Source organism: Sinocyclocheilus grahami, unplaced genomic scaffold, assembly GCF_001515645.1.
Source record: "Sinocyclocheilus grahami isolate Dianchi unplaced genomic scaffold, SAMN03320097.WGS_v1.1 scaffold854.1, whole genome shotgun sequence".
Classification (NCBI taxonomy): domain Eukaryota; kingdom Metazoa; phylum Chordata; class Actinopteri; order Cypriniformes; family Cyprinidae; genus Sinocyclocheilus; species Sinocyclocheilus grahami.
The window spans coordinates 382,648-394,290 of NW_015506033.1; the positions used below are offsets into that span (position 1 = coordinate 382,648).

The 11,643-nt window shown below is 37.8% G+C and overlaps 1 protein-coding gene across 1 annotated transcript; it reads left to right on the forward strand.

Moving 5' to 3' along the window:
* The first annotated feature begins 798 nt into the window (after positions 1 to 798).
* On the forward strand, positions 799 to 6,670 carry LOC107563030 (zinc finger protein 551-like). Its single transcript, XM_016247804.1, has 2 exons — positions 799 to 1,400; positions 4,688 to 6,670. Exon 2 carries the CDS (start codon positions 4,845 to 4,847, stop codon positions 6,339 to 6,341), a length of 1,497 nt encoding a protein of 498 aa, XP_016103290.1. The 5' UTR covers positions 799 to 1,400; positions 4,688 to 4,844; the 3' UTR covers positions 6,342 to 6,670.
* Positions 6,671 to 11,643: the final 4,973 nt, after the last annotated feature.

Here is an 11,643-nt window from a genome sequence, read left to right on the forward strand (position 1 = left end):
TCTTCTACATCTTGGATGACCTGAGATGGAGTACATTTTCAAATGTTTAATTTTTGGGTGAGCTATTCCTTTAATAATTTTAACAATTACATAAGACAATTTTCCTTAGTCAAAAGCCAATTTAAATCCTCTGTGTTTCAGTGTTGTAAACAATAAAACATGCAAATGACCAAATGGTGGTCTAAAAGTGTAATGGAGACAAACATGTAAGGGAAGAGGATTAACCATTTCTAGGAATTATTCATACTTTTCATATATCTGCATCTTTAGCCTTCAGAGAGAGGATCACTTTTACCATCTCGTCCTCTGGGGGTCGATTATGGAGCAAAACACCATCATATGTTCTTAATGTATCTAATGCAATAACATTATTTTGCATTATTGATATTTTCCGCATTACAACTATTCATATTATAGGAATTTTATGCATACAGGTAATGTGCATTTACGTTTACAGAATTAAATCATATTTTCCATTTATTATTATCTTTAAACTTCATAACTCCTTTCTAGAAGCTAAATAAAAAAACAATAATGATATATAAATACAATAAAGTTCAATCAACCAATTAATAATGATACTAATTCAGTTTATTTTTTTTTGTCATAACACACGATTCATCATAAAACACAATAGTAATTATTACGCATCTTATTTACATATGTCAATAGTCCTTATTAAGCATTTTTATTTGATTCCGTTTCGCATTTTTCTCTTATCAATAGTTATATTTCACACTTGTACTATCATGCATAAAAAGAACTGACACTCGTTTTATTTTTTTACAACCCCTTTGTCGTGTGCAATGGAATGCAGGTCTCATCATTCACATATCATCGATTAATGACAATCATGCACCATTATCCATTCAGTCCTTAACAACTGTGCAGTGCCAAGCATGTGATTCTCTTCTCTAGTCCTGAGCTTCTGTTAGGAGTTACTGATGTGTCTGCTCCTTCAGATGATGCATGAGGACAGCATTAAATTAGCCAGAGAAGCAAAGACGCATCTGGTTGCACAAAACACATTTTCTTAGTCCGTGCAGATGTTTATTTCATTTCACTCAGCCGCGCGTCCTTGAATAATACGCACAAAAACACGCGTTTGTAGGAAGTAAACAAAGTAGCTCTGCTCAGTCAACGATACCGCTGCGCGCGCATTTGCATTTTTACGACGGAAGTGTAACGGTTGAAACCCGGAGGAAAGCGACAACGGGAGTGAAAACGAAGCGGAATTAGTCAATGAGAGGGAGGAGAGAGCGAGAGTGAAGGAGTGTGTGCGACAGGGAGGCTGCTGGACGCTGGGGCCGAGGTGGACGTGGCGGGTCCGGCAGGGGTTTTGTTGTGGGTCCCGCTTACGGCGCGTTGACGGCCGAAAAAAAAAAAGCAGCAATGAACAGGTAAAAAAAAAAAAATCGCCGAGGCATCCTCCCGAGCGGATTTATTCGCGTTCTGCTATTTTCATCTTTTTTTTTTTTCCTCCTCCTGTCTCTCCTGATAGGTGGTGATGAGAGCGTGCATGAACCGCGCAAGTCATGCAACTCACCTCGTTACGCTTCTATCGCAGCGAGCGGATTGCATTGTTATGCAAAGGTGAACGAGTAGATGTTTGCGTTCAAAAGTTGCAGCTGGCTCAACTTTCCCTCAGCGGATCGTTCAGTTGGCTGATGCAGCGACGTTCAGCTACAAACAAGATGGCCACTGGCTCTCACGCGCTGAAGCTGTGGCATTTGCACCCTCATGCCTTTGTATGTTCTTCATCACCACCGCTGGAAACACCGAAACGCGCCCTGCATGCCGATATAGCCGCTATTCACAACCCGTTCCGTGTTTGCATCGCACGTTCTCCGTCCCCGGGCGTCGTGGATTAATAAAATGTTCTCTGATAAGAAAAAAAAAATGCTAAAGATTTATTGTGTGTAAAAACGCCGCCAGATTCAAGAAAGGCAGCCGAGAAGTGCATGATGCGTGGCGAACTAGCGAAGCTACCATGACTAGTTGCTTTAGTGATTTTCAGTCAAATCGACGAGCTTTTGCGCGTTTTTACACCACACATTTACGTCAAGTTTCTTTATCTCTTTATTTGAGCTGTCTTTCTGTTTTTCGCCGGCCTAAAACGTGCACTTTCAGGCAGTCTACACGCAATTACACAAATACCACGAGGTTGTAATCATGCATTTATAAGCTCGAATCCCTCGCATTTGTTTAATTCCCTCACAGATTTGCTTGATATTTTTAATAATAAATTGTGATGTGAGCATCTGGTTGTAAAGCTTCTCCAATGTGTCAGATTGACTTTTGACATCTTGATGTGTAGATGCTTATGTCAGGTTATTGTTCTCATTCATATATGATATATGCTGTAAGCATGTATTAGTGTTCTGCAGAGCAGAATTATACCAAGGGTTTGTAATTTCGTGTTTTGTATGAACCGGTTTGTCACATGCATTCAAGCAACAGCCATTTTGAAATTACTTTAGAAGTACATTTCAAAATGTCAAATTATATGAATCGGTGTTTAATTGAGCATTACTTGAAACGCATGACTTTTTCCTGTAAAGTAGATTCAGGTTTGACAGCTTTAGTCCTGCACAAGGTGCATTCAAGTCATTTGTGAGATCAGTGCACATGTCCACCATAAAATCATAATTAACAATGGAAAACTGAAGATTTTCAATTAGGATTTTGAATGTTGATGGTACAATATAGTTTGCATGCATTTGTTTATTGTTCAAGAATAATAGCAATGAAGCTATCCAGAAAATACTAATTAGCTGGTTTGCGATAAAATGGATATTTCCCATCATATGACAGAATAAACGGATAAAAGCATCCAACGGCACACCCAATGTTTATCATTTGTCTTTCATTATGTTGCATTAGTGGTAAAAAAAAAGCATCCAGTGTTTGTTTGGAAATGAAAAAGAGAGAAATATAAATGGTCTAATTCAACCCAATCTTTCTTTATAAAGCACTTTAACACCTACCAGACATACAAAGTGCTGTACAGAGCAAAAAATAAATAATTAATATATAAACATAAAACTTTACATAGAAAGATGACAACTGCTTTTAAAACAAATATAGAGTCCTCAGTAGTGACCTTGGCTCAGAAAATGTAAAAAATAAAACATTATGAATACTAACCTACAGCTGTTAATAAAGGCCACACCTCCAATTATGCAGCTAATATAGGAAAACATCTTGAAATACCGTTAAAAATAATCGAAATGAAACCGCAAACATAATTCTACACCCAAATAAACAATAGGGCCTTTCGCACCGCGGGAACCTTTTCATAGTACCGCACTGCCGGAACTGGGTGCGGTTTTAGTACCGGACTGCCTTTTTCGAGAACCAGATTAGCTCCTACTCCGGAGCAGGGTCTAACCAGCACAACTGGTACTACCCGTGACGCAAGTAGACATTGATTGGCCAAAAGCGTACGAAAACGCCCTCACCCTCCATGATTTAAAACGCTGTGTAAACATACTGTAAGCATGTCAACTTATTTCGCAAGTATGGAGAACAGCGATAGATGGACGGACGCTGAAGTGCAGGCACTTGTAGCAAATGTAGCACTGCCAGTTGTCGTTGGAGATTCTTAGTCCTCCTTTCCGTTCTTTCAATCGCTTTACGTATACGTCGACATTCCATGTCCATTATTGTGAAACCCGCGAGACACAACAAAAACACCGCTCCGATCACAGCATCCTCCATCCTCCTGTTGTTAGCGTTGTTCTTCTTTGTTTCCGTTGTTGAACGCTGCGCACAAATGACGTCGCTGTCGACCGGCGTACGTCACTTCCTAGTACACACTGTTGGTGCGAATGCAACCCTTTAAATGGTACTGGGAAATAGTTCACGCAAAATCCGTCCCAGTACTTTAGTACTGTACATTTAGTTCTGGAAATAAAGCGGTGTGAAAGGCCCTAATAACACAACAATTTTAGCACCAAAAAATTGATGTTGACTTCGGCTTAATTGCACTTCAGCAACAGGATATCAAACTTTGGTTCCATTGTTCAAAATCTTTTGCAAAGTTTTTACGATTTTGTATGTAAAGAATAAAGGAACATTCATTTGGTGTTTAAATGCTGTGTACTGAATTGCCTTTGTCTTTTATGCCCCCCCCCCCCCCCCCCCCCCCCCCCCCTAAAAATAGTGATTGGATTTAATCTTCACCCTCCATAGAAAAGGCACCAGGTCTGTTTTCTGACTAAAATTACTTGACCGTGTAATAATTGTGATGTGTGTTGGTTCTCTTCCATCTTTAATACATTTTGCAGTAATGTCAAAAAAATATATAAAACTTGCATCATAATGAAATTTTATTAGCAATGTTTTTGGACAATTAACTTCCTCAGGCTCAGTAAATGTAAAAAAAAAATGCATTAAGAATGTACCCAAAGCTGCTAATAAAGGCCACATCTCCAATTACACAGCAAATATAGGGGGGGAAAGTTCAAATACTCATTACAAATAATAAAGAAAAACAAACATAATTCTAGACCCAAATGAGCAATAATAAGAATTTTAGCACAAAAAAAATATGGTGAAAATTTGGTTCCATTGTTTAAAATGTTTTGCATAGTTTTACGATTTTGTATCTAAATAAAGGAACATTCCTTTATTTGGTGTTTAAATGCTGTGCATTGAAATGTTTTTGTTTTATTTCCCCATCCAGGAGCCAGGGGAATCACCGTTGTTCCTAACCCAAGCCAGAGGCTGTCACAGCAGCAGTGACAATCCCCTCCCAGGGACCCTGCTTTTATCTCTGTGAACATAAGATATATTACTCATAACAGACGTTTCAGTCAGGTGGTGGAGTAGTTTCCACCAGGATGGCAGAGTTGGAGACAGAATGCATCACTTTAGGACTAAATAATTTGGTGTCGGAGTGTGACACGCCGCCGCTTGACCCTCTAGAACCCGAGTGCACCACGCCAACCCTGACCATGCTGTCGTCAGAATGTAGCACGCCAACACTCAGCTCACTGGCCTCCGAGATCGTGGAGCCCATGGCTATGCTGTCGTGCATCAAAAGCGAGCCCGACCTCGCCCCCATCTGCACAGTGGACCTGTCCGTGATCCAGCCTCTGAGCACGGCCGAGCTGGGCTCCGAACAGATCAAGATGGAAATCAGCGGCCTCGACTACATCAAATCAGAGCACCACAGTGACCTCCATTCCTTCCACAGCACGGAGCTGGACTCCTACAAGTCACACTACGAACCCAGTCTGGTGTTCGACTACATCACTCACGTCTCGGACAGCTTGGAGTACATCAAGTCGGAGCAACATTCGGACCTCCACAGCTACTACGCCAGCGAGCTTGGTGCCATCAAGACCGAGTACGAACCCAACCTCATGTCCAGCCACATCAAGACCGAGATGAACGGCTTGGAGTCCATTCACATGGCGGAGCTGCGCACCGAACTCAACAAGCTCCGGCCCGATACGGTCATCGACAGCATGGGGAAAATGGACTCGGATTTCCAATCTGGAAACCTTTACGAACTGACGTCCGTCCAGGCGAACAAAGCAACTGCCGCGCACAACCAAACCAGCACAAAAGGCCAAGCGCCGACTCCACGCAAACCTCGCAACCTCATTGGTGAGAAGCCGTACTCTTGCACTCAGTGCGAGAAGAAGTTCAGCACCCTGGGTAACCTGAAGACTCACCAACGCATCCATACCGGCGAGAGGCCTTACACCTGCTCCCAGTGCGGGAAGAGCTTCGGGCAGGCTGGTAACTTGAAAAGGCACCAGCTCATCCACACGGGGCAAAAACCTTACACTTGCGCACACTGCCCAAAGGGTTTCACCAAAGCGGACGACCTCCGCTCGCACCAGCGGCTGCATACGGGCGAGAAGCCTTTCAGTTGCGCCGAGTGCGGTAAGAGCTTCGGTCAAACGAAGGAACTCAAAGCCCACCAGTTGAGCCACACGGGAGAGCGGCCCTTCTGCTGTTCGCTGTGTGGCAAGAGCTTCACTAAAGAGTCGAGTTACCGCAATCACCAGCAAATCCACATGGGCGAGAAGCCGTACAGCTGCTCCCAGTGTGACAAAACTTTCAGCAATTCAGGGGTCCTCAGAACACACGAGAAGATTCACTCCGGGGAAAAACCGTTCGGCTGCACCCAGTGCGGCAAAAGTTTCGGTCGCTTGGGACATCTTAAAGCACACCAGCAAATTCACACGGGCGAACGGCCGTACACTTGCCAGCAGTGCGGGAAGAATTTCAGCCAATCAGGTCATCTCAGAGCACACGAGCAGATTCACAAAAGAGAACAGCCCGATCTTAGCAGTGGCAGCAGTGGCAGTAACGATAGTAGCTAAAAGAAACCTCATTATGTCTCAAAAGTATTACTTTTTTTTTTTTTTTTTGTTCTTTGTTTTTATATAAAAGCTACAATATATATATATATTATAAAATATATGTTACATTATGTTTTCATACTTTACGTCTCCTCTTCTTTTCTTAATATCTTCTTTTGGGTACAGTTGTGACTTATTTTCTCTTATGAAAGTGTCTATGTTTGGGATCAGTGAGCTTACAGAGAGTCTTCGTATCTTGTCTGATCTGTGTTGTAGTGAGCGCCATTCTAGTTTCTTTCCTCCAGTAAAATACTCAGTGTACACGTTTATTGATAATATGTAATTCTTAAACCATGTACTGGAATGAATTATTAAAGAAACTAATGTAAAACAACAACAACAAAATCTGCAAAATTTTTTTTTGTTGCTCTAATTCAAAATATAAACATGTATTTGCTTCATTTGGGAACCATTTGTAATTGAGTTCCTGTATTCCCATTGTGCATTTGAAGAAGTTTCTCACCCATCCCTTTTTTGTCTGATAAATGCAAGTGCAGAATGGTTGGTTGCATATGGATTTAACTTGTACATCTATTAACAAAATAGAAGGAATACTTATAAAGTTAAAGGGATAGTACACCCAAAAATGAAAATATTCCATTTTTTTTACCATTTACTCACCTTCAAGTTCCAAACCTGTATGAGTTTTTCTTCTTCTGTTGAGCACAAAAGAAGATATTTCGAAAAATGTTGGTAACCAAATAGTTGATAGCCATTGACTTCCATAGTATTTTTTCCCCCATCAAATGGAAGTCAGTAGGTACCATCAACAGTACGGTTACCAGTATTCTTTAAAATATAATTTGTGTTCAACAGCTGAAAGAAACTCATATAAGCTTGGAACAAGTTGAGGGTAGGGCTGGACGATATGGCCAAAATTTATATCACGATATATTTCTTAATTTCGGTAGATACATATTATTAATATTTTGAAATTATATAATATAATATTTACTATTTAAAATAACTGTTTTCTATTTGAAAATATAATTTGGGTGGAGTAAATGACAGATTTTTCATATTTGGCTGAATTATCCTTAAAGGGATAGTTCACCCAAAAATTAAATTACCCTATAATTTACTCACCCTCAAGCCATCCTAGGTGTATGCGACTTTCTTCTTTCAGACAAATACGATCAGAGTTATTAAAAAATGTCCTGGCTCTTCCAAGCTTTATAATGGCAGTGAATGGTGGTCCAGATTTTGAAGCAAAATAAAGTGCATCCATCCATCATATAAAGTGCTCCACATGGCTCCGGGGGGTTAATAAAGGCCTCCTGAAGCGAAGCGATGTGTTTGTATAAGAAAAATATCCATATTTACAACTTTATAAACCATAATCTCTAGCTTCCGCTAACTGTTGTACACGCGTTCGCGAGAGAGTGGCGTTCCAGCGGATGGTGGATTGATGCACTTTATTTTGCTTCAAAATCTGGACTACTACCCACTGCCATTATAAAGCTTGGAAGAGCAAGGACATTTAGATGTATTACATTTATATATATATATATATATAATATATATATATATTTGCATTCGTCTGAAAGAAGAATCTCATATACACCTAGGATGCCTTGAGGGTGAGTAAATCATGGGATAATTTTCATTTTTGGGTGAACTATCCCTTTAATGCTAGTGAAGCTGCCTCCTTAAGTCATATTTGAGTGTGGATATTTTGGGATTTATTGAGAATATCATCTGTGACTCTTGTGGCCAATTGCTCAAATTGCATCAATTAAACCACAAGTTTAACAACTTCTGCACCTGTAGGTTTTGGTCTACTTTAAGTCTAGTAAAAACTGGATTTAATGCCCAAGCACATTGATATAGATTAACATAAGTGGTAGAAAACATAGTTTCGTTCTCATTTCTTACTAGGTCTCAGTTGCTGTTCAAACATTTTGTGATTTTTATATTTACATGTCATTCTTATGAGTCATAAAATGTTTAGAACAATTTGTTGACTGCAGCTCAATCATCTCTGTGGAATTTGGCGTTTGTTACAGAGAAACAGGGAATGCACATATGTTTTCAATCAAACTGGGTTTTAAAAGTAGTAAATCAGCAATACAAAGTAAAGTTTAATAGCTGCAAAAATAATCATAATAATAAAGTTCTCAACTGTGGAGTCATTTGGAGTTAAGAAATTGGTGAATTGGATGTTTTAGTATAAATAAAAGCAAACAATCTGCAAGTGCATTCATCCAAGAATTTAAAGGGGTCATATGATGCGATTTCAAGTTTTTCTTTCTCTTTGGAGTGTTACAAGCTGATTGTGCAGAAATGTAATCTCTCTGCCTATTCATATTAATTTTGCGGCGTTGATGTGTGTTTATTTGAATTTAATTCTCTGGGCCAGTCTGCCCATGTTTCATCTCTGGCACTGATGATATTTGCAGATCCTATGAGAATAACTGAACTTGTTTTGTTTGACTCTAAATAGTTATTATGGATGTTTCTCACCTAATTGGTGTCCCAATAGTCTCCTCTTTCACAAGGGAGCCAGTCTAAAGTAGGCTAAAGTAAACTTAGCATAAACTGAAAAGATCTAGAGTTTTTTTTCCCCCCCCAGATGTGCGTGGGTTAAAATGACAGCCTGCGGCAACAAGGATGTTGACCTCTTAAGTCATGGTTATTTTTTAAAATTATTATTTTACAGGCAGTTTTTATTGTCCATGCATGGCTTGTACAACTACTTGAGCTGCATTAAGTAATGCTAAATGATTTAAATGTGTAAGCAACCGTGAGATGAGCAGCTTTATGTTTAAGGATGTGGATTGATAATTCAAAAGCACAAGGCTTAATTCCCACTGGACTCCCAGCTGTTCCAGGGTAATTATCCATGTAGTTAGTGAACTAAATGCATCTTCGAGGAGTGGTTGCATACAAACCAGAATTACTTCAAGCTGTGTTTTACCTAGCATGCTTTTCTGAGTCAGATCTGTATTCACTGCTGGCTGATATTTATGGTATTTTGCAACACAATGAATGCCACGTGGATATATAGGCTATAGCTTGCTGAACTTAAGTAGATGGTGTTTTTAATATAAAAGCTGCCATTCCAGTGTTTAATACTGACCTAAAGTGATGTTTGATTTTCACAAGAGGTGAAAACGGTTAATGTCCTTCTGTAGGATGCCACCGTCTTGATTTCCAGGATTTGTAGGTCAGCCACCAGAGGTCGCTGTCACCTCATCAGAGGTTTGTCATCAACACATCTGCTGCGCATAGTTGAAGATATTACTGCAACTGTAAGTACGTTTTTACCTTGAGATGTAAGTTTTAAAATCATGTACATGGTGCACTGACTTATAATAAGGCGAAGTTGGCTTGTGTTTCCCAAACGTCAGCTCTGGTGAGCGGGTACGAAATTTCGCGAGAAGAGCGCATTTATATCAGCAAAGCATGCACGTGTAGAAATGTTTTTGAAGTTGTTCATGAAGCACTATTAATGTCTCGTAGAAAAGTTTGCTGCTGAACATCAAGGATAAAACGAATCTTATTTGACATTCGAGCGCCACCTGCTCTTTGTGCAATATAGGTCTTTTTTATATCATGAAAAATATTGAAAATGAGCCTTATGGAGGAGCAAAGTACTTTAAATGAAATAACTAAATAAATAATGAATTGAATAAAACAACAGTTAAATGTAGCAGTTTGTTCTGGAATAATTATATAATTATTAAATAAATCAATAATTAAATATCCATTTATTTTGTAGAATTCCATGAAAATACAACCTTTATTATTTAAAATATTCCACAATATCCTCTTTCCCACACTAGCCTACTGCTGTTTAAATATCTCCTTTTTTCACAATAAAGTGCTTTTTCAAAAAGTTGTTTTTCATAATAATTTGCTGAATTTACGAATGACGTCTATTTGATGAATCATGTATTGCCAATTTTACAATAAGCACATTTTATTGTGAAAAAATGCGATATTTCATCAGAGCAGTAGTGTGTGAAAGAGCATATTGAGGATACATATTTTAAACAATAAAGGGTGTGTTTTCATGGAATTTTACAAAAGAAATTGATACATTCAATTATGTATTTAATTATATTAAATAGTTATTATTCAGAATAAACTGATATATATACATTTGTTGATTTATTGAATTAATTATTTATTGAATTCTCTCATTTAGAGTACTTTGGTCCTCCATAGAGCCTAGTCTAGTGGATTGTTGGATGCAATGAAGATGTGACAATATATAGAATAATAATAATAATAAAAACAGAAAATGCCATTACCATTTCCCAATATATTATGTACTAAAGCCATTTTAAATCAAAATAAGACATACTTCTTATTACGTATTTAAAAGCTTCTTATTACTTATTTAAAAATTAGCAATTTGTTAGAATTTTATTTCTATTATCATAAAAAAGCAAATGATAATAGAAATAAAAAAATAAGATGTGTAATTATAGCCTACTGCTTCCTTTGATATAGATAGAAATGCATAATTTCTGCAAAAAAGTGAATTTAATAATCAAATAAGGGTAATTCAAAGTAATCATTTTCAGCAGGATAAAATTGCATTATTTAACAAAACGGTTGTATTCAATTTATTAATATTTTTGAATAACTTGTTATTCAAAATTAGGGCTGGGTTTTGACACAAATTTCACGACTCAATTTTCATTCACAAGCATTCGATTCGATTACCCATTCGATTCGATTCGATATCGATTATTTTGGATTATTATATATCAGGTACAGTACATGCCAAATTTTCTCAAGGAAAAATAATCTCTCAACTAATGCTGTAAAATATATATGAGAGTCAGTTGCTACTACATTATTATAATATTGAAGGTTAAAATGAACTGATTTGTTAAAATTTCACTTAATGAAGTTTTTTAAATAATAAAGTTACAATTACATAATATTTCTACTTCAATTTGTTTTGTTTTTTTAATATAAACAATGGTGGCTGTCATAAAATGATGGATTTATTCAAAAATAAATTAAACATTGAAGAACAGTCAAATTTATAATGAATGTTATATGGTGCATATATTTAGCAAAATGCCCCACTCTACAGTTTATTTTTCTGTAGAGTTTATGATCACCGAATATGTTTTTCTGAGGTAAATGTGACCTTGCGTGACAGTTTACAAGACGTTATATTGACGTCTTTGCGCGGCTGAAACACTGATTGAGCGATTACATGAGACAGGATACGGATTGTAAAGTTGTACCCTTTCTTTTAACTTACCTTCGGATGTTTAGTCATGTTTATTTTGTGCTGAAA